This window comes from Heliangelus exortis, chromosome 3 (genome assembly GCF_036169615.1).
Source record: "Heliangelus exortis chromosome 3, bHelExo1.hap1, whole genome shotgun sequence".
Lineage (NCBI taxonomy): Eukaryota > Metazoa > Chordata > Aves > Apodiformes > Trochilidae > Heliangelus > Heliangelus exortis.
In genome coordinates, this window is record NC_092424.1 from 69,911,740 (window position 1) to 69,933,571 (window position 21,832).

Sequence of the window (21,832 nt, forward strand, 5' to 3'; positions counted from 1 at the left end):
TTGGCTGCAACAAAAAAGAATCTGTTTGAAACCCTTTGGCCAAACTACTGGAACATGCCTTTTTTTGAAAACATAATCAGGAACTTACTTTCCAATTCCTCCTTCTTCCATGAGAAGAGCTCGTTTGTTCTTATCTACTGTGAGATTGAGCAGAACTCCACAGGCAGAAAAACAGACATCTTGATTCTTGGCATCAAGTAGAGCAATCACAAACTTGTATACTGGATTGTAAAGGAAACAATTATTACTGGGAAGATGGACTTATCATACCAGTGGCATCACAACATAAATGTGTACACTTAGCAGTCAGATACAGGATACCCTACCCAAAAATTTAACCTTGTAGCATATTACTGTGACATTTGCAGTATAGACATATGAGCCAGAGTAACAGCTATTATTACACCACACTGAACACCAGCTTTCTTCAAAGCAACGCAAACAAAATTCTAGTTATAAAAAGGCACCAAAGTAATGTGAAAATCCAGTCAGGTGACATTAAGTTCACTGAACTGAATTACAGGTTATTTCTTTAAAGCATCACCCTCCTTTCAATGGCAGCGTCAAACTGCTGGGGTTTGGCACTCGGAGAGGGAAGTTCTTACCCCTGCAAATGACATGGTTGTCCCAGACTGGGACTGCTGCAGCATGAGACTCCTGAGGGAGACAGGCAAGCAGCCAACACTGGGTGTGCAGCACCTCACAGCACCTCTTTGTATGCAGTGATGACTGTGGTAGGCAGCGGAAGGCAACCCCAGCAAAGGAGTCAGTCTTGCCTGATGGAGAGGGAGCCTCTCCACTCTTCCTGAGCTCAGCACACCCCCACTAGAGTCTGCCTAAGGTGAATAACTGAGTTTTTTGACTGAGAGCTCACTACCAACCAGCTCAGTGTCTGTTCTTCCTTTTCATATACCTGCTCCTTCAGAAGTGTCAATATGTCCACTCTTTTGAAACAGGACTGCATATAGTGGCATATCGCCTCACTTCGAGCACTAGCAGGTGGATGCAAAAAAATAACAGTGAACTGGTGTTTAATTAAACCTGTGACACACCTTCTGTGGATAGCAAGGAGTTACCACTTTTCCCAAAGCTCTTTAGACACCCAAAGCAAAAGGACTTGAGAAGACTTGCACCTTACTTCACCCAGAGGCAAACAGGAGGTCTCTTTGTTGAGGCAGTCAAACATCCCTAACACGCAATACAAAGTGCTAAGAAGCTGTTGAACATGGGAATCAAAAACTTGTGATTATGAACCTGAATTATAATTAAGCTGGGTTTTCATTATATATCATATCATTACCACCCTGTAGGGCTTGAGAAACTGATGGAGCGAATGGAAATTTCAGAATAATAATCTTTAGGGAAAACAGAGTTTTTGTAGTATTTACCTTTACGAAGGCACACCATGGCACATTTTTCCTACTGCAACATTTCTATTTTAACAAAAAGAATATGGTGTTTAAAATGACTACTATTAGATTCTAATATGTGCCTCATTTGCAAACTCCTCAGAAGATTGCTTTTACCCTTTAACTGAAACAGCTTATTAGCAGCCTTTCCATTTTAGAACTATGGACACTTAAAAACAGGACTCCAACAAATGCAAATTTAACTCACTCTTTTTCTCTATGATGAAGTCACAGATCTCATGATACTGGGAAAGATTGCCAAAGACTCTGATGGCCTCCACAACTCCATCCATATTGTTGCTCATTAAGAGTTTTAAAAGCACTATTGGTTTGCAGAAAAGTGAAATTAAAACAATTACTTGTATATCACAAACATGTGCTTGGCTTTCTATCAATAAATATCAGAATGTAAGCAGCAACAGTAATAAATGTAATAAATGGCAATAGTTATCTAACTCTCATTGCAGTGAAAGGGGTGAGCAGATGGTAGAACAAGAGCTAAATTTTGTAGGGCTTTGAAGATGAGACAAAGAGCTCCAACATGGGGCTAAATTCAAAGGAACAGATGAGGAGTTAAGAAGATGGCCTATGCACTGTTGTAATAATGTGAGCCAGTTTTGCTATATAGTGGGCTCATGTGAAAATCCAGGAAGACAAGGACAAAAAAATGTAATATCCAAGAGAACTGATTTAAATCAACAGATGGTCTTATGGTAGGATATCTCCTATTTTTTCTCCTAATTATTTTCTGACATTAGCTCTGTTTTCTTCCAGTGCTCCTATAATAAGCAAACACATATTTTTCTCAACAGCTATTTAGTATTGTCCCTGGTCTGAAGCATTTACTTGTTTGCTGCTTTCCTGCTTAGCAGTTTCATGTATGATTAGCATATAAAACTTCAGCAGACTGAACTAGACTTTCATCATTTCCAAAGAAGAGCTACCATCATGTAGATTTTCCGTGCACAGCAAAGGAGTGATACTACAGGAGTTACATTTATCAGTTTTCTGTGAGCATGTAGTGAACCACTGAAACCAGCCCATTGTCTAAAAGACTCAAATCAGTGAGCCCTTAATCTATCACAGAAAAATGAGAGAAAAAAACATAGAAAAGAGGTCAGCTTTGTTCCCATTGCTTCTGTCTTTGAATGCTGCAATACTGAATAAGCCTTGAAGACACATCTAAAGTTACTATTTTTCCTCCTTGGGGTCCACCAAAACCAGCAAGTATTCTCAAAATGTCTCCTGAGGGAGGATGCCTGCTGGTGTTCCATCAAAAGTTTTTCTCTCTCCTCAGTGCAGGCAGAGGAAAGGTGATGGGACTGGTTCCACAGGCCAGCAATAAAAACAGGAGAGGGAGAGCAAATGGGACTGACACAGAAGTCACTTATTTCCACATTTCTCTGACCAGCAGTAAGAGACAGCTGTCTAATGGGTGACAAAATGAATCATGACAAAACAGCAGAACTGTTACCTAGACAGAATATGATCTCTGCCAGCCAGAGCACTTTGTCATTTTGTTTACTGCCCAAACATATTCTCCCACTCGTTATTCTACCTCTTGTGTGAACTTCAGGCTGCTATCTCTCTCCCATGTTTTGCCTATTTAGACACTAAGATGTATGCAAGATATAGACTCTCCACCTTTTTTACAACATTATTAATGATTACAACATCATTAATGTTTACAACATTATTAATTATTATTATTATTAATTATAATTAATTATTATTATCCCAGAACTCAGGTGCAGTTCCTACACATCACTAGAGTATGACTATTGTCCATACTGACAGAGAGGAGAAAAATCACATCTCCTGTATTGCCAATGGATTTATAAGCCAGAAACAGGCAGAAATCAGATTTTGCAAGGCTAGAAGGTACTAAGAAAAAAAACACCTTGCCATACCCTTACTGGAATTAAAATGCAATATGATTATTTCAGTTTGGGCATATGGGTTTTGAACAAGTCCAGCAAAAGTTGCTAAAAAGAAAACAATATGGCAAATTTCTCTGGGGAGGAAAAGAAAGGGTTTTATCAACAACCTTTCTGTTTCACAGAAGTCATAGAAATACATTGCAAAAGAATTAAAAATCATTATGGGAAGAATTTAACCTATAAATAACTTTATATTCCTGCAATATGATATGACAAAACATTATCAGTGGGTTTGGGGTTTTTTTTTTTGTAGTGTCAAAATATAGCATGAATAACTTCTACTTTCAAAAAGCTATATAAAAAGTACTAGTTTAAAAGTCCTTACTTTCAGCAATGTGTAGCTTCTTGTCTTGAACAGCAGAACTCTTCACTTTGTAATAGGATAAATTGTTGATTGTTGTTACAGCGTTGATGACCAACTCTTGGCAGTCATCAACTGACTTGTATTCTGATGGTAAGAAAACAACCACATTACATACATAGATACACACACACAGGTGAGTCTGACTTAGCATTGCATTATAGCTCAGAAATAAACACATTTACAATACCACCATCACAGCCAACTGTGCTGCTTTTTAGTAAAATGGCAGAAGCTAAGAGGAACAGCTGATCCAAAAATGCTGATACAAAGTTACTCTTTCAAGCTCCTCATCTACAGAGATCATTGTGACTGAGGCAATGTGGTTTATTATCAAGTTACTTAATACATTTTACAGATCCTATTTGCTATTGTAAGATGGAACTGAGGAGAATCCACATGCAGAAATAGGCCTGTGTGACAGACACAGAGAAATACCAAGGGATATTATACTGGAATTTCAGGTACCAAGAAAAATTGAAGTACTTCCTCAAGAGTATTTGAAATATTCTCTTAGAGTTCCTGACAGAATGTTAACCACTGTAAAATTAGACCAGCAAGTCTGAAAGCTGTATATACTAATTTATGTGAGGTTTCTGGCCTCAGAAGAGTGAAGGAAATAAGAACAGTAAATTCATAGGGCAAGAGAACATTTTGTAGTAAACTTATACAGAGCTCAGGAAGAGGGAAGGGTGGCTCAGAGAAGATTTGAGGCTCAGAAGCACCTAAACAATGATTAAGACAGTTCCAACCCTGGAAGCTCCTACAGGACTGAAAACAGAATGGAAAATGTTGTGAGTCTGCCTTTTCTAATGCTCCAAAGGCTGGTGGCTAAAACTGGTAAATCAGCATATAATCAGGCTGATTGTCTTTACATAACATCTAATGTTCTCATCACACACTAAAATATACTGAGTTCTTTGAGATGTATCTTGTCAATGCTAAACTGTTATTGGGAGAACAGCCCAGTCCTAGCTTATAATTAGATTTACAAAGGAATCAGCAAGTCCTAACCCTCTGCTTGGAGGGAAAGGGACACTCCCTTCCATGTGGAAGAGATAAAGGCTGGAAATCTGAAAAAGAAGAAAAAAATAAGAGGAAACTTTTTGAGGAGGCTAAGTTATACGTGCAGGGAACAAAAAGAATGCTTAATCCAGAACGATCACGAAACCAGCAAACAAAAAAAAACCCAAAACACCACCAAATACATGCATGTAGCACCTGATAAGAAGAGACTTTCCTTATATATTACTGCTCAGTGAGATATATTGAAAATAAAAATTTGTTTCCTTATCCTCAGTGAATAAATTGCAAATCTCATCACTGAATGAGACTTCTACATCTTTCCCCAGACACTAACAAGTCACTTCCAAAGCAGCAACACTCCACTGCCTCAAACAGGCTTTCTATAGAAAACAATTTATGAATACCTGTAGATTGACTTTGTTATTTTAGCAATGGAACTGATTTATTTATGGCACCACCTAGATAAGAAGGTCAAGTAGACAAATTCTAAACTCTCTTTAAAGACTGAACAAAGATAACACACACAACATAAATTTTATTACCTAGTACTGTAACAAGTAACTCTACAAGCCGATGGGCAGCAGCCAGAGCTGCTCCTACACTAGGATGAATGGCGAGATTGGCCATCACTCTGATCAGTTTTATCAGAACATCTTCTGCTTCTGAAGGATGCTTTGGGTGGTTTTTTTCTTCCCCTCCTGTTTCCTGGTACCATTTCTGTGCATTCAAATCAAGTTCATGGTAGGTTTGGAATAAAGATAGCAAGGTGTCAACACTTCCTTTTTCTTTAAAAAATTGCTCACGGGCCTGGTTATTATTTTCTGTTAAATTACCAAGAATGAAGATGATACGGATAACCAAATCCTGCAATAAAATAAATAAAGCATATTACACAGAAAACATCAGAACCTATTAACTGCTTAAAAAGAAGATAATACTTAATTTGCTTCACAATTCAGTTAAAAGCACATCCAGAACTGCATTGAAGAAATGCCAAATAGAGGTAACTAGAAATAATTTTTTATGCTACTATTTTTCATAACCCAGTTTACAGAAGAAATCAAAAATATCTGACAGAACAAGTATAGCATTTGGGTAATTACTAAAGGGATATACTTAGTATAGGTCATCTATTTTTACCAAGCCCACAGTAATCTGAAAACATCTTAAAACTGCACTTTATATAACTAGAATAATCATATGGGCCAGGCTTACTAATCTTTCAAGTAAGCAAATGTCAGTTGTGATGGCCAAAGACCATCACAATCCTTTCCTTTTTAATTTTAGGTGTTCTTGCTACCATTTTATTCTTATAATCACTGAGACCTACTTTCTTCTGTTATACAGTATCTTCAGATCTCATCATTTAACCAAGTTGCTTTCTTAAAGTATTCCCTATGCCTGCCCTTCAGTGGAATCCAGAATTTGCAGAAATTAACATCTTTTTGCTTCATTCTGGAGGTACTGAGATATATCGAGCCAGGTTTTGGTAATATTAGTGAGTCTCAACTGAATGGCATTCAGGAGCACATTCATCTTTTTTTTACCTACCTGTATGCAAGAAGAAAAGAAAAAATTCTGGAAGCCTGAATTAACCAAGCATAAATTCACTTAAACATTTCCCTCTGTTACTTGCATCAAATCCTACTAATTTCCCAAAAGTAAGTCCATAGCTTTACCTTAACAGTAGAGTTGAAAGAACAGCATTTCTTCAAGTACAGCACAGCCATCTACCCTTGGCTGCTCAAGAACTGTAAATGCACTGACCAAACATTTTGCTAAAAATTTACATGGTGGTTTTCTTCAAATACAAGTGTTATACTCACAGATACTCTAATCCCCCAGAGTATTAATAACACAATTAACCAGACACAGCCCAACTTGTCAAAATATACATATTAACACTAAAGGTAAAAAGATGTGTAAGCAATGAATCCTTATTCATTCCTTCATCACTGAGTTTCTGCCACAAAAGATTGTCAATAACATTCTCTGAGGGTTAAGAAGGTGAAAGCTACCCTCAAATTTGAGAAGCAGGCAGTCTTCTAAACGAGGAATAGGTTCTTGCAGCCATGTATTTAATACAATCACTTTTTTTTTCCATTAGGCATCACATTTTTGTTAGCATCTAAATGTCATCAAGACAAATTTATACGAACACTCTTACTAAGACCACTAAGAGCTTTCACCTTTGCTGGCACAACCCCCACTTCACAAAGGCTCTAAGAATTCGAACCAAACAACAGAAGAATCAGGAGAGAGAACTGAAAAAAAAAAAAAAAAAAAAAAAAAAGCAGGCAGTCTAGTTTGACTCGTTTATATTGACTTTCTAATTTTGGTGAAAACAGTATCAGCCCAGCAACAGCTCTACCCAATCAGAACACAGACAAACAGGTACGGTACAGCAATCAACTGATATTTTGAGAAGTGTGATCTCAACTGTGCTTTCCACCTACAGGCTAGCAAAACAAACTTATAAAATACTTCTTTTTAGCCAAGCACATCCGGTTTTAATAGCACATTACCAGAGTTTCATTATCTTCCAGTGAAAACTTTACCAGAAAAGAGAAGAAAAAGAGAAAAGCTGCTACAGCTTCTTCTGAGCAGCATAATACTCTGTCTAGGATGCATCTGATTTTTTGCTGTATTTTTTTAATATGTTCCTGGGGTAAGCACTGATGGAGTAAGAAACAGCAGCTTAGAATTGCTGTGTAAAGATGAATGGCATTTTGAAATTGCTTGCAAGACTAAACCTGTACAAGGCCCGTGGGCCTTTCTGCACATAACAAAAAATATCAGTATAATAAATGAGATTACTATGCATCTCCAAAAGCTTGGAGTATTAAATGCATATAGAATTTCAGACATTCTTGCACACTTACAGAAAAAGTGCTTACTATCAATTTATCTGATTAATCTATATAATATGGAGGCTTAAACACTTAAAACAGAATAAAGACAGGAATTACAGCCTATTATTTCATCTTTTAATGATGAGGCATTCGTGTGTGACATGCTGTCAACAGAGTGTCCCCAGACCCGATGCAGGGTTATATAGAAGACCATTCAGCTTCACTTAAACAAATTTAAAGAAACATATCAGAAAAAGAAAGAGAACTGATTTTTTCCTTTCCTTCTAATCTATGAAGAAGCTGATATTTTTTTTTTTAAGTGGTAATGACCACATAATCCATCAGCATTTAATGACACTGGGAACCATATACATTTCATCAGTGATAAGAAAGATTTGTTTATCTGTCTCTAAAAATGTATTCCCTTGCACTGCCCCGGCAGCAAAGGTACCTCGTATACTTGCTGAGTCCCAGCAATTAAAATGTACCTGTCTTTCAGTGTAAAGCATGAACAGAGATACAAATAGTAAACATTTACTTAGCAATACAAAAGGAAACCAATCAGGTCAGTAATTTCTAACTAAAACAAGATAAAATGAGGGAGTTGGGGTCCATTCTAGTGTTTGCATAAGCTACCCAAGTACCTGCTAGTCTATTTGGTATCTGGACCTTCAAAAGGGGAGAGGTAGTATGAAAAAAAGAACCAAACAGATTCCAGCAGCTGGGTTCCTATTGGATCTCCACCTGTAAATAAAATGTGCTTTCCAGGCTACACAGACTTTAATCGAGGAAGTCAAAATTCTACTACCTGCCCAGGATTATGAAATTCTTCTAGGGCTCATTCAAATCTAATTTCAACTTCATTTACAAACTTTTATTTCTGCTTTATTATGTACCCTGCTAAAAAAGTAGTATGACTTACATTTGCAGAGTCTGAGGGTCTAATAACCTACTTATAGATAAAGTAACAGTAGTTATGCCATCCTGGAGCTAATCTGTTCCAAAATTCCTTTACAAACCCAGAAATAAAAACTGACCCAAAATGAAGCTCAAGTGTGTGTGTGTGTGTGTGTGGCCTGAAGTAAGAGAGGAGAAGCTTTGCCAGTGACAGCAGGGAATACTTTGTCAGTAAAGAGGGAATCTCCTTCAACCACAAATATGAATGATTTGAGAAGAAGAGGCCATGACAAGAACGTGCTTCTGATTCTGTCTATCACATGCCTCAGGACCCTGCCCCAATAAGTTATACTTCCCAAAATCTGATCTGTTTCTGAAAAGTAAACTTTTCAGAAAAGGGTTCATTTGTACTCAGGGACTTTCAGCAGTGAAGAACTCAAGTCCTTGGTTTGTTTGTGAGCATCTGGAGATCTAGGGAAGGCAATGAAGAAAAGCCAGCAGAGTCACCCAGAGAACATCTGATGAAAAGCAGGACATATTCTCTCACAAAAAACATTTCAGAAATCATGAACTGAAAAGAATGTTGAAAAGCATATTCCCTGTGGTATTTCTTCAATGATTGCTGATATCCCTTGTTAAAATCTTTATTTTTATTACTAGATTAAATTTGTACAGCTTCAGCCACTATTTCTTATTATCTCTTTTTTTCCTAGATTAAAGGATGGCCTACTAACATAAATGTCTTTCTTGTGCAGATTCTATTAATAGGGAACTTGCTTAATGGTCTGACTTCTGTCATTGTTAAATTAACTTGCCTAATCTTGGGTTGTGTTTTTTTTTCACTCTAATCATTCTTGCAGCTCTCTTCAGAGCCATTACCATGCTTTCAGTATTTTTTGTAGAAATTAATATTAAAAATAAGGCCAAATATTTTAGTGACAATTTCTGTCACACCGAGCAGTAATATTGTATTATTATTATTCTATATTCTAACATTTACCTATCTAGTAATTACATTCACTCTCTTGTGTATTTTGATACACCGTAACAGCAGGTTTTTATACAATATATGCCAATGAAGGCTGGTTGATTAAAAACTTGGAGCTCTACATTCCTGATCATTTTATATTCAGCGTACATATTACATGTTCAGCACTTTCCTTACCATTTCTGCCTTTACTTATAGACACAAAAAAAATTCTTATAGACAATAATAATTCACAGCCAAAGTATTAGGAAGATGATACTGTCAGAAATCATCCTGTAGGATAAGGGTGACCTTTTGTGGTTACTTGGACTTAACATTAGGGAAATTCCTTCAGAGATGCTTCCTACTGGAAAAAAATTCAGAGAGAATGAATGATCAGTTATTAATATGCGTGTGCACACACAGAACACAGGAGAAAAAACCACAGGAGTTTTGTGGTCAACTACTATATCCCCTTCACAGCAGTTCTGTGACCTGATGCATTGTGTAGTCACACAAATAGTTGTCCTCAGCCCAAATGAGGGATGGCACAGAGGGGAAAAGTGAGTAACCAAAGCACAAAGAACACTTACGTCAGCACTGAGGAACATTTCTTTAGAGGCAAGCCATGGTTACAGAAATACACTACCACCACTACCCCCACTAAAAATAATAATAAAAATAATCTTCAGTAACTCACAAGAGTATGATGCCACTGAGCAGAGCATCAACAATACTCTCAAAGCATTTAGGAGGCAAGCAATCTGTTGTTATCTGAACAAAACATAGCTGCAGCATTGGACTCTATCATTAAAACAGAGTCTGTCATTGCTTTGGGGTGTTACATGACTTATGCTATATGACTGGCTGAAACAAACAGACAGTAGGATCCTGGGAGTTCATCACAGAATTCTCCACAAGCCAGCCAAAAAAACTGGCCAGGAAGGTCAGTCACAAGGCTTCACCTAATAAATAACACCGTGAACAAAGTGGAGAAATTCTTTACATTTACAGGTCCCATCTGGTCCCATCCAACCTTCCCCTCTACAGCAATCCTAAGAGGACATTTAACAGTCCTGAAAATTAGTCTTTTTCTTGGAGACAAGAAAAAGTCTCAGAAACAGAAGGCTGCTTGCTCTCAGGAGACTATGATATGCTTTGGGATCCACTACCTTATAGATGCATTTGGGAAGAAAGCTGAACAGAACCAGGTACAGTGAACCCGATAAATGTGGATATCCCCTTAGAGAGGATGACAAGGCAACCATCAGTCTATTCTTCATTAAATAGATTGTTCCTGACAAACCAATTGTTAAATAGGTAAAGCAGTATGCAAATTAAAATTGTAAATTAGTGCAGTGCTACTAGCTGATGCAAGAGATGTAAAAATAATAACAAATCTTTTCAAACATATCAGGACCAGGAAGCTTGCCAGAATATGCAGAACTAATTGATGATCAGGATAAAGCAGGAGCATTCAGAGAAGAAAATGTCATTGCAGAAAAGCTGGATGAGTTCTTTGAATTGATTCATGCCCATTGTGAAAGCAACTGGGGAGATCTCAATGCCACAACATTCTCTGGGGAAAACTCATCAGAGGATCTGTCCAAAATTGAAGCAACCACAAACAATTTTAAGGAACTGACAAAACAAACAGTAACAAATCACAACAACTGGATAATCACCCAACAGTTCTACAAGAACTAATAAATTGTCTTAATTACTAACAGTGATGTGCAATCTCTCAAAATGGTCTTGATGCCTAAGGACTGCAAGAGTAACAAACATGAAATCTATTACTAGGAAAAGATCCAAGTGTAATTCGGCCCTGGTGTCGACCAGATAAATTAGAAGAAATCATAAAAAATATTAAAATGAGTGGAGAGTCAGATAAATATAGTCAGCTTTATGACTCCTAGGTTCTGACTTGCCCAACTGGGGATCAAGAAACATGTGTAAAGAAGACCCATCTGATACCACCCATGTGGCTTTCAAGGAGACTTTATCTTAAGTCAGTCACCAAAATCCTAGGGAAATTAAACAGTCATGCTTTAAGGGAGTATCTTGGAATACACAAATGATGAGAGGATGGAATATGGAGTAAATCAGCAGCTCCTGCAATGGCAGAAGATGACCAGTGGTGTTCCACAGAGTTCTATGTTGGGGACTTGTTGTGCTGTCCATAAAGACATGCCACAAACAACATGGTAAAGTGGGTAAGCGTAGTGGAAGAGTTTGCTGATGACACTAAGTGTTCAAAGTAGTAAAGATGAAGGCTGACTGATGAGCAGAAAAAGGATTTATAGTCAACTGGTAGAAAAACTGAAGATGAAAATTAAATGTAGATAAGCATGAAATGATTCATGTGTAAACAGTCATACCTTCACGTATAAAATTACCATTACCACTTGGAGACCAATCTTGGGGTTAATGACAGATTCTTAAAGGGGATTTAATGCTTACATGAAGTCAAAAAGCCAAATAAAATTTGAGGAATTCCTGGGAAATAAACTTACACAGGCACCCAAATCTATGATATGGCCACATCTTAACTACCTCACTCTGGTTTCCTCCTCTCAAAAAGAGATACAGGACTAAACACTTTTGAGAAAAGCACCATGGATGCAACATGGTATGAAATACCCTCTATATCAGAAAGGACCAAGTAAGTATGAACTGTTCAGCCTGGAAAAGAGATGATTTGAAGAGGACATGATAAAGGTCTAGAAAGTCAAGAGTGGTGTGAAATGAATGACTAGGCATTAAATATTCATGAACTTTTCAATATAGAAACCAGAAGGAATCAAATAAAGCTATTAAAGGCCAAATTCAAAGGAAGCAAAAGGAATTATTTGTGCAATAGGCAGCTGCTATGGCAACTCCTTGCCAATGGATGTTTAAGATGCTAGAAGTTTATATAGAGGAGCAGGGGGGCTGTAGAGTTACATGGAAAAGTTCTGAGGTTTATTTCATACACAGATAATCACAGCTGGCTGAGAAACTTTCCAAAATGAAAAGAGCTGGAGGTTTGGTAAGTTTACACAGGGAGTATTTTCTGTGCTTGCTCTGTTTTTACTGTTCCCTAGGCATCTTATTTTCACCACTGCCAGGTATTGATAATTGGCTGGAGGAACCTGTCATGTGATCCAGTATGATTATTCTTTTATTGAACAGGTGACTGGTGCATCCTGCAATGTCACCTGCTTGACAAATGCTTCTTTATTTAAAAAGTAGGCTACAGCAAAGTATAAAGAGCCTTTCTACACAACAGGCAGAAGATTTCTTCTATGCAAATTTTACTATTGCACCCTCTGTGCATTTAGGATTGAAAACAGACTCCTAACTGCACACTGATAGAAGATTACACAGAAGCTGGCAGGGCCCCAAAAGGCCACCTAAGCTCAGGTAGTGCCTGACTTACTGACAGAAGCTACTGCCCTATTTAGGCAATCTCCCTGTTCCAAAAGCATGGTCTCTTTATGACTTATGAACTTAACCACAGCCTGAAAAAGTAATACTTTACATAGCTTATCCAAAAAGCTTAGAGATGGCAATGGTCTGGGAGAGGGGGACAGCACCTTGTTAAAAGATTTCTAGGGGTGGGCATGAGTCTATAATGATAGAAAGAGAAGGAAGCACAGCTCATCTTGCAATATAGAGGCTCTGAGAGAACATTTCTGACAGCTTTCATGGCATGTGGCAGCCACCAAGGACATTTTGTTACTCTACACAAGCTCCAAAATCACCCTTGAGTGAAGTTCAATAGAACACATATTTCAGACGACTCAGAAAGAAATTCCTCAATCCTACCTTGCAGATCCAGCTTTTCCAATCTTCTGTATGCCTCTCCTTACCTAAGGCTATGACACATGGAATTTACCAAGTCTGGCCAACTTGATTTCCCCAAAAGTCTTTCTCACAGAGTTAAGTTACTACTCTCCCATTCCTTCTGACTCTTACCCAAGACAAAAAATGAGCTGAGGAAAAAAAAGAAAAGAGCTGAAGTTGCAGTGTTGTGAGAAGAATGGAGGTTATTTGGTTGGCAGCTGTGGAATTCAGTGTGGTGTAGGAGCGAGCCATTAATCCTATCTCGAGTGCACATGCTTATTTTCACAATATTTAATACTTTTTTTTCAAGTCACAGTTATGAAAGCACTTCAGAAGGTCTGAATGCTGGTTTTCTTTTATTTTCCTCACAGTATGTTTCTAGCTGCCATGACTGCTATTAAAAATACTGTTCCCACAAATTCTGCAAGCTGAAAACTCACAAAAGGCACACACTTCCTTTCTTAACTTACCACTTCTTAGACCTGAGAATTTCTAATGCTTTGAGTTAATAATACTGATCTATCCTTCTCTGCCTCTTCTTTGTACAGCAGACAATTTTAGTCACACTGCTGTTACTTGTTTTCTTCTCAATGCATACCAACTCACCCAATAACTCACTAGCTGACAGCATCTTAAAAGAAAGATTAGCAGTGCCAGCTACACCTCAGGAAAAACATTTGGACTCCTCACAGCTCAAGTGTTTATTACATACTATGGAAAAAGTTGTGCATTACATTAACCATGTCCCTCTTCTTATTTCTGCAGGGCTTCATTAAGCTGACAGCTGACAGTTGCATTCTTTTTAAAAAACTGCAGTAAGAAATAATTATTCTGAAGACACTGCAATACATAATCATCAAAACATAATTATATTTTTTTAATATGCAAGCTATTTCTTTACTAATTTGTATTTTGATAAAACAACTGACAGTTTAACACAAAAAGCAATGCTACTCTAGTGAAGAAAGATATATTTTAGGCCCACTTAATAAAGTAGACAAATGAGAAGCTAAATTCCGAACACTACCTGACAGCAAACAATTTAAATTTATATATGAGCCTACAATTCATTATGACAGAAAGCTATTTTCTCAGAAGCCTTGAAAAGTTCCCTTAAAATTACAGATGAAGATTGAGAGGAAGATGATACTCAATTTAAGCTCCTTATTCCCAGTCCCATCATTTGTTGAGTTTTTAATACAGTGCTCACAAGAAAAGTAACTATAAATCTAGCAGAAATATCATGCCTTTGATACTTCTCATATTTACATAGCATTTACACAGTGTTTTACTAGAGTGACTTTGAAAACTACACAATGCTAGAGCAGCCTGAACCTGGAGATACTCAGATGTACTGCAGATGTTAATTAGCAGACATTTAGAAGAACAAAAACAACTTCACCTTTGTTCCTTTTTGATGTGTATTATCACAGAAAACAGGGAGGCAGGTAAACAAGAAGGGGAGAAATTACTTCTGTATTTGGTAAGAGAAATAACAGATTGTTCAGCACTGCTGATCAGTTTACCTTCATGAGTGGCTTTTAACAATAGCAGCACAAAAGACAACCTTCCAACAATTCTCTAGGAATTATTAACCTTGGGAAAAATTGTATAGGGAAACTAAATGTCCTCAAACTAGTTTAGATGCTGGAAGAGTCAGGTAAGTTCCTTACTTTTAAGAATAACCTAATGTGATTTCATGTCCTATGTTTCAAAATCTTGTTCTGCCTTTGAAAATCTTTGCTTTACCTAAAAATTATTTACTCCTTAAACCTTACCTGGCAATATAGCCAAGTAACTTGCCATAGACTGCAGGCACTTCATTCCTACCAACATGGCCATCTCTAAAACTGTGGTCTGAGGCCAAACTCTCAGAGTCTGGTGCTTCAGTAAATGTAGGAAGGATCACTATGATGTGGCAGGACAATACAGCAACATCTGAGTCGAGATGTTCTACTGAAGTTGGTAGCAAGCATACTCTTAGAATTTCTGTTTGTAATATGACATACCCTAAACACTTATTTCTGGGTATTCTGGGCATATGGTTTTCTCTGGTAAAGGAGAGATTCCCTATGCAGTTATCAAGGAAAAAAAATTTCTCTTGCTTTCAAATTGCTCAGCTCTGGAAAACTCACTCTTCTTCCGAGAGACAAGAGGGCAGGAGAAATCCCAACAATTTCCTACTATTAATTATTCAGATAAACTATTTGCTTTAGAAAGTATTTTTTTAAACTAAGACAAATAATTAAGTACTCAAAGGACTGCTTCTACACTTGCAAAGGACACACAAGTTAATCAACTACCTGTTCTCTATTGCTCAGAATTTTTAATCTAAGTTATTTCAATTATGTATTACTTAGAAATGCTGTTAACAATGTAAAATTTTTATTTGGTGAATGCATAGAAGTAGGTCACTGAAAACAAGCTTATACACAATAATACACAGACACATCAGAGGATTAATATATAAAAATCAAGAGAAAAAAACTGACCTGCTGCTTCTGGTGTTTGCTTAGTAGGGCTAAAAATAAGACGTAACATCTGGAGCAGTCTGCTAAAGCTGCACAGAAGTCATTGTAGGAAGAAAGTTTGCTACAAAAGTACAAAAAAAAAAAAAAAAAGGAATGAAAGCACTTTTTTTCCACAACATGTTTTTTTAAAAATCCCTCTGCTTTTGACTCCCAAAGCCATATTTTCCAACAAACGAAAAAATGAAATGAATGCCAACACTGACTTCTAGTAGAGGCATATACACAATTACACAAGAGCACAGCAGAAGCCCAGGTGTCCTTGCCACAGTGAATTATGGGAAGAAGCAGACATAAGGAGCTTCCCAATCTGCCTGCCATATGGACATGGTACACTAACAGTAGCTCTTCTAGCATTCTATGGAAAAATTATAAGTTCAAGATGACCTGGGAAGTCAGAAAGGAGAGGAAATGGTCACTTCCTAGTGCACATCCAGTAAAGCCCAGTGATGGCACCAACAGAAAGTGTCCCTCACTGCAAATATGCAGAACGCCCCTTCGTGCAGTCACAGATTTTATCCCTGCATCCTCCCCAGCAGTTGCTCCAGTACTGCACTGTTCACCTTGACTATTAAGAAAAATGAGAACTGGGTGTGCTTCAGTGATACCACAGAAATACCACAACAAGAGAACTGGGATATCCTCTTACTCTCCATGTTCTCCAAGCCAGCAAGAATCTGTGCTGAAGTTCAATTACAGCCAATTAAAGCATGACTTACAGACTTAGAGACATCTATATTCTGGATATATTGAACATACTCTTTACAAACTGCCTTAAGTTACTGAGAGAAAAGAATAATCTTTCTGTATTATTAGAAGACAAAATTCAAATTTGTGCTCTGTATTGAATAGTATAATTTAATTTTTTTTTGGTGACTACAATTTCCAGGAAGCTAATGAAATTGATTTTCTGGCTAATTTGTATCCTTGGAGCCAGTAGTTCACTAAACTTCAGGAAAAAAAATGAAGCAGTAGGAAACTTTAAATAAGACAAATTACTTTTGCTCCATATTGAATTCTGGATCAAGTAAATGTCCTTGTCAGAATTACAGTGTAAGTATCGATCACATTTAATTACAAACCCATTACCCCACTTTTCATGGCATTTTCCAAGTAAATAAATGCTCTCTCCTTAGAAGAAATAAACATGCTCCAAGACTGTAATGATTGCCAAAACTCATCTTATTTTTTGGAAACAAAACAGACAGATGCAGACAAGGTGGCATGGAACTGGGGAAGCAATGCACATGCTTTTACAAGTAGCACAAATGACAAAGGACCAGATTTGCCTGGTTTTAGCTGTGAATATGAAGGAATGGCAGTCCCTTACTGTAGCTGCTCCCCAAAGCAAACCTTAGCTCATCGAGCAAGGAGAACGTGGTGGATGATTTGTAAGGGCTTGAACAGGAAGAGGAGTCCATAGTAGAATCTCAATGAACATGGAGCCACAGGCAACATGACTCAGTACAGTAACAAAGCAGCAATGGCAAACAGTTCATCCAGAACAGCATTCATAAATTGTGTTTATAGCCCAGCTGCTCCTGAAATTACCAGCAGTTAATTTCACAACTTCTTCAAAATCCTTAAATTGTTTGCAAGTCCATTAAGCATTGGATATTGCAAGCTGGTGCTTGGTAACTGGAAGATTTTTGACTGAGAAACATTCAGAAGACAAAAGGATCTTTTTAGGAGACTCACTCGTGCTGATCTCCCTCTAAAAAGCACATCTTGGGAAGCAGCCACTGAGCTACTCATAAAATTGACATTCTTTCAGTGCTTCCATCTGCACACTCAAGCCCTGATCCCACAGATTAATCTCCTCAAACACTCTGTGACAGCTCAAAACAATGAATGCTGATCACATTTTCTCCCTTTTGTATTATATTTCACGATACACTATCCCTGATATAACTTAAGTTTGTGTAATTTCTCTCATTCGTTTTTTTTTAATACGGCCTACAATAGGTTTAGTAAATACTGAATTACTCAAGCAGCTTTAAAACACAAGAAACAGTACTTTAAAAATCTCAAACAGAATCTGTGGGATCAAAGAATGACACAAGACAACAAAACATTTTTCACAGAGAGAACGAATCCAACTTTGGATGCCTACAATTAAACGATTCCCTCAGTATTAATAAAGCTGCAATCAGCATACGAAATCACTAAAACTACACAGAGCTTAAAAAAAGACAAACAAGAAACCCCCCAAAAAACTCAATGTGAACCCTCCAGTTTCAGTGCTTGATTCTGCCCTCTTTGAGGGCTGTGTTCCCTACGTACCTGAATATCCTGACAATGTAAGTGCACACATCCTTATCATGAATGCGTTGCTCCAGCGCCACGGAGAGCTCAGGGACTGCACTGCTGCACAGGAGCTGACGTCTTGCCGTGGGTAAGTCAGCCAAGTTTCTCAAAGTAGCTGTCAGCTGGATATAAAATATTTAAAGGCTTATTAATCACAGACGTTTTCAACAGAATCCACACCGGTTTGAAAATTCAATTAAAGCTCAGAACTCATTTATAACATCTAAGACAGTCTTACCCCTTGTTAGCATTCTGCGGGTATGAAGCTATCAATAAATTACTACAAGAAATGTGCAAGTAACAAAATTGTGTATCTTGAAATAATTGTTTAATAATGAAAGATTGATAGTAGTCCTTGCTGGCATGCAACCTCCTCCTTTGAGGGAAACATGATCTTTCGTATGCTTCAAAATCTTGTACGCATGTTTACAACCACACATCAAATGTAAATTGGATGAAATGCTGTAGACAAAGTGATTTTTTTGTATAAGGTCTGATTTTGCAAATTTGCATTTAGTTCTTGCAAATCAATATTGATATTACATACATATAAATACAGTATATAAATTTAAACTATAAGCTGCAACTAAGATTAATTTATTTTAAAAGACAATAGAAAACACTTTGATTGGGATACCTAAAAGTTAATCAAGATCAAAACAAATCCAGTATTCAAACAGTACAGAAGTGAAAAGTATAAGTCCTCAAGATTGTTTTTGAGAATCCAGAACATTTTCAGAAAATTTTAAGGAGTTTTATTTCAAGGAGTTTTCAGTGTAAAGTATCTGTGACTTGTATATATGCAAAATCAATCAGCTATTGTATATTTTCAAATGCTCTGGTTATCCTCCAAAAGAAGGGTACTCAAATGCCAAGGTCAGACAGGCAATGACATATAAATTCCCTGTTGGTCTAAACCACACCTAACTATGAAATTAATGTCAGGTCCTTTAATCTAATGTGACTGTGGGAATTCTTCAAATTTTCCTTATTCTAGGGTATTAACTCCAATTTGCTTTTAAACATAGTCTGATACGGCTCGATAAGTATTTGTTCAAAATCTTTGTAGCCACAAAAAACTTCACAAATTAAGTATTTTATCACTGAATGGGACTCCTTGTCTAGAGATATGTAATTGCTAATTTTAAAGAAAGAAGTCTGACAAAGAGCAGATTAAGTTGTAGGGTTTGAGGAGCTCTTGCTCAGGATTCTATTCACTACTCTGTCCATTCCCCAGCAGCTTTCATATTTGCCTTCCTACTTCAACAAATTTGACAAAAGTGTGCATGGTTTTAGTTACCACACAAATGAAGACTGAAAATGCAATTCAAGATAGTCTGTAATGGAACCATAGGAGAAAAAACAAGGTGTCAAAATGGAGAAGCAAGGTACAGAGGGGAAAAAAAAATCTGTGATAACATGAATGTGATATGTGAATGGATTTAACTTCAGCACTACATATGAAATGCATACTATATTCAGAATAAACAGAAACTGAACCCATGGAAACCATCTGCATCTACCTTGTATTTTAAGAAGACACCCAGAGTTTTTTGTTATTTCAACTAAACAACTGCAAAAATACATTTCTAGATATGTTTTCTTTCCCAAGTCATGATATTTTACAAATCATCACAACAGTGGAAAAATGTTTTAAAATTAAAATATTCTGAAGTTATTTGCTATTCAAAAGTTTTGGTGGAAAAATTCCTCGAATAGACACAAGACTTCATTCTGCATTAGCATACAAAATATTTACAGTCAGCCTAGGATGATATTGAGCTCTAGCTAAACTTCACAACAAAGAAAATGAAGTGAAAGCCACATATTGGAAGTGTAGTTCAAAAACAGACAAGGATTTTTCACTGCAGCAAGGAGACATATATTAGATTATGAAAATAAATATATCTTTATCAATGGATAATGGTGCAAAGGTCTTCAAAAAGAGAGTGAATTTTACCACAATGAAAGACAGGTTGGAAAGGAAAAGCAATGCAAAATAACATACATGTTTAATATGTGAGACAGCAAAAATTAGAAGCTCACAGAAATATAAATCCACAAAAGAGCAGTTAGTACCCTAGTGAAATCTGAGGAGTACAAATTAAAAAATAGTAGAAGCTGGCCAGACAGCAGATGAATTCAAGAGATACTCTGATTACTTCAAGCAGACACCACGATCCAGGGATAAATGCTTCACGATTAGCTCCAGCAATCCCCACCAGCCCTAATCCTTGTGTTGCCATGTGAAAGATCAAATTCACCCAAACAGAAAATTAACATCAGACAAATGCTATTTTTAAAGAAGACATTTAAGTATTTTTCAATTAAAGAACATGGAATCCTTGTTAAGCCTTGTCAGTGACACTTAAAAGACTTGACTTTTGAATAACTGTCACCATATCTGATATAAATGTGATCAGACTATTAAGTGAAGCAACAAAAAAGGAGTCAAAGATGACCTTTGTTTCATGCTCTCTGTTAAGGAAAAACAATTATTGCTGCAAACATTTTTATTCTTGTACTATGAAATTTCTGCATAAAATCCATTCTGAAGCAAAAAAGAAATAAAGAGAGGGCCTTCATTCCCACAAAAAGGACCTGGCAAGATTATATCTAACACTGCCATCTGGTGATTGTGCAATTACACAGTTAAAGACTGAAGAGTTGGTCCCAGTTAACTGCGATACTGAAATTATCAGGATTAAAAGACAGTAGAGCCTCTCTCAGAGACCACTGGAACTATTTAAGGTGCTTTTCTCCCCCAATAGAATTTGCTGTCTGTTCCTGAACACTTGTATTTATTATTTCTGTATGTCACTGGATATTTGAGCTTTTGCTGCAAGTTTAAGTATGCCATGTAAACTTCCTTTATTCTGCAAACATGAATCACCAAAACAGAACTCGTCCTACATCTCTTCATGATGACTGAACAATTAACTCACATGGAATAAATGGTGCACATTACTGTAGATTTGTTGAAGAAACTGATATGAGAAAGTTGCACAGGAATTCCACAGCAGCAGAAATCACTACTTTGCTCACAAGAGGAAGAAAATTATCTGTACTACTGTAGAAGAGAATACAAACAAGTGAAAGAGCAAGCTCAGTAAGAGACAGTTGACAGTACTGATTTCACCACAAAATACTCAAGACTTTTGTAGAAGCAACCATTCTATTCAAACTGTACAAAATAGTTTTGCTACACTTCCAATCATACTGAAAACTGCAGATACTAATGGCAAAAAAAGATTGTAAAATGTAGTATTTTCCTTTTGCAAACTAAACCCTTGACTTAAAAACAGAAATTTATCTACCTTTAAATAATGGAGGAAAAAACATTTCTGCAAAGTTGTGGGGAAGTTCAGCCAGCCAGTCAAACAGCTGAAAACATTACTTTTACTACTGGGACATTACCGTGACTTTGCCCCAGCTGGCAGAAACTTCTTTTTATATCTATTTAACATAAATTTCCATCTCTTTCTACTCAACAGGATTCCCATTAAAAGCATTATATGCTTTGACTAAGGCCAAAAGCAGCCAGCAAACACCAGTAAGTAATGTGCTTTACTTTTAGCCATCACCATCCTGCTCTCAGAAGGGTATTTTTAAACTATATAGACATGACAAGAGATACAGAATATATATCACTAATTTAGGTTTTAAAATGCCTACACAAAAAAACCAAAGTAAATTTCCAGTCACTGAAATGACCAC

General features: G+C 36.9%; 1 protein-coding gene across 3 annotated transcripts in view; it reads right to left on the minus strand.

Annotated features, from left to right (window-relative positions):
- Positions 1 to 21,832, minus strand: part of ARMC2 (armadillo repeat containing 2) — a 61,358-nt gene that overhangs the window by 6,157 nt on the left and 33,369 nt on the right. For all 3 annotated transcript variants that reach the window (XM_071741210.1, XM_071741208.1, XM_071741209.1), the window contains 6 exons: positions 18,092 to 18,237; positions 15,773 to 15,872; positions 5,279 to 5,600; positions 3,675 to 3,797; positions 1,618 to 1,731; positions 89 to 221 (listed from right to left, as the gene is read on the minus strand). In XM_071741210.1, coding sequence (XP_071597311.1) covers positions 89 to 221; positions 1,618 to 1,731; positions 3,675 to 3,797; positions 5,279 to 5,600; positions 15,773 to 15,872; positions 18,092 to 18,237 — 938 coding nt within the window. The remainder of the gene's footprint in view (positions 1 to 88; positions 222 to 1,617; positions 1,732 to 3,674; positions 3,798 to 5,278; positions 5,601 to 15,772; positions 15,873 to 18,091; positions 18,238 to 21,832) is intronic.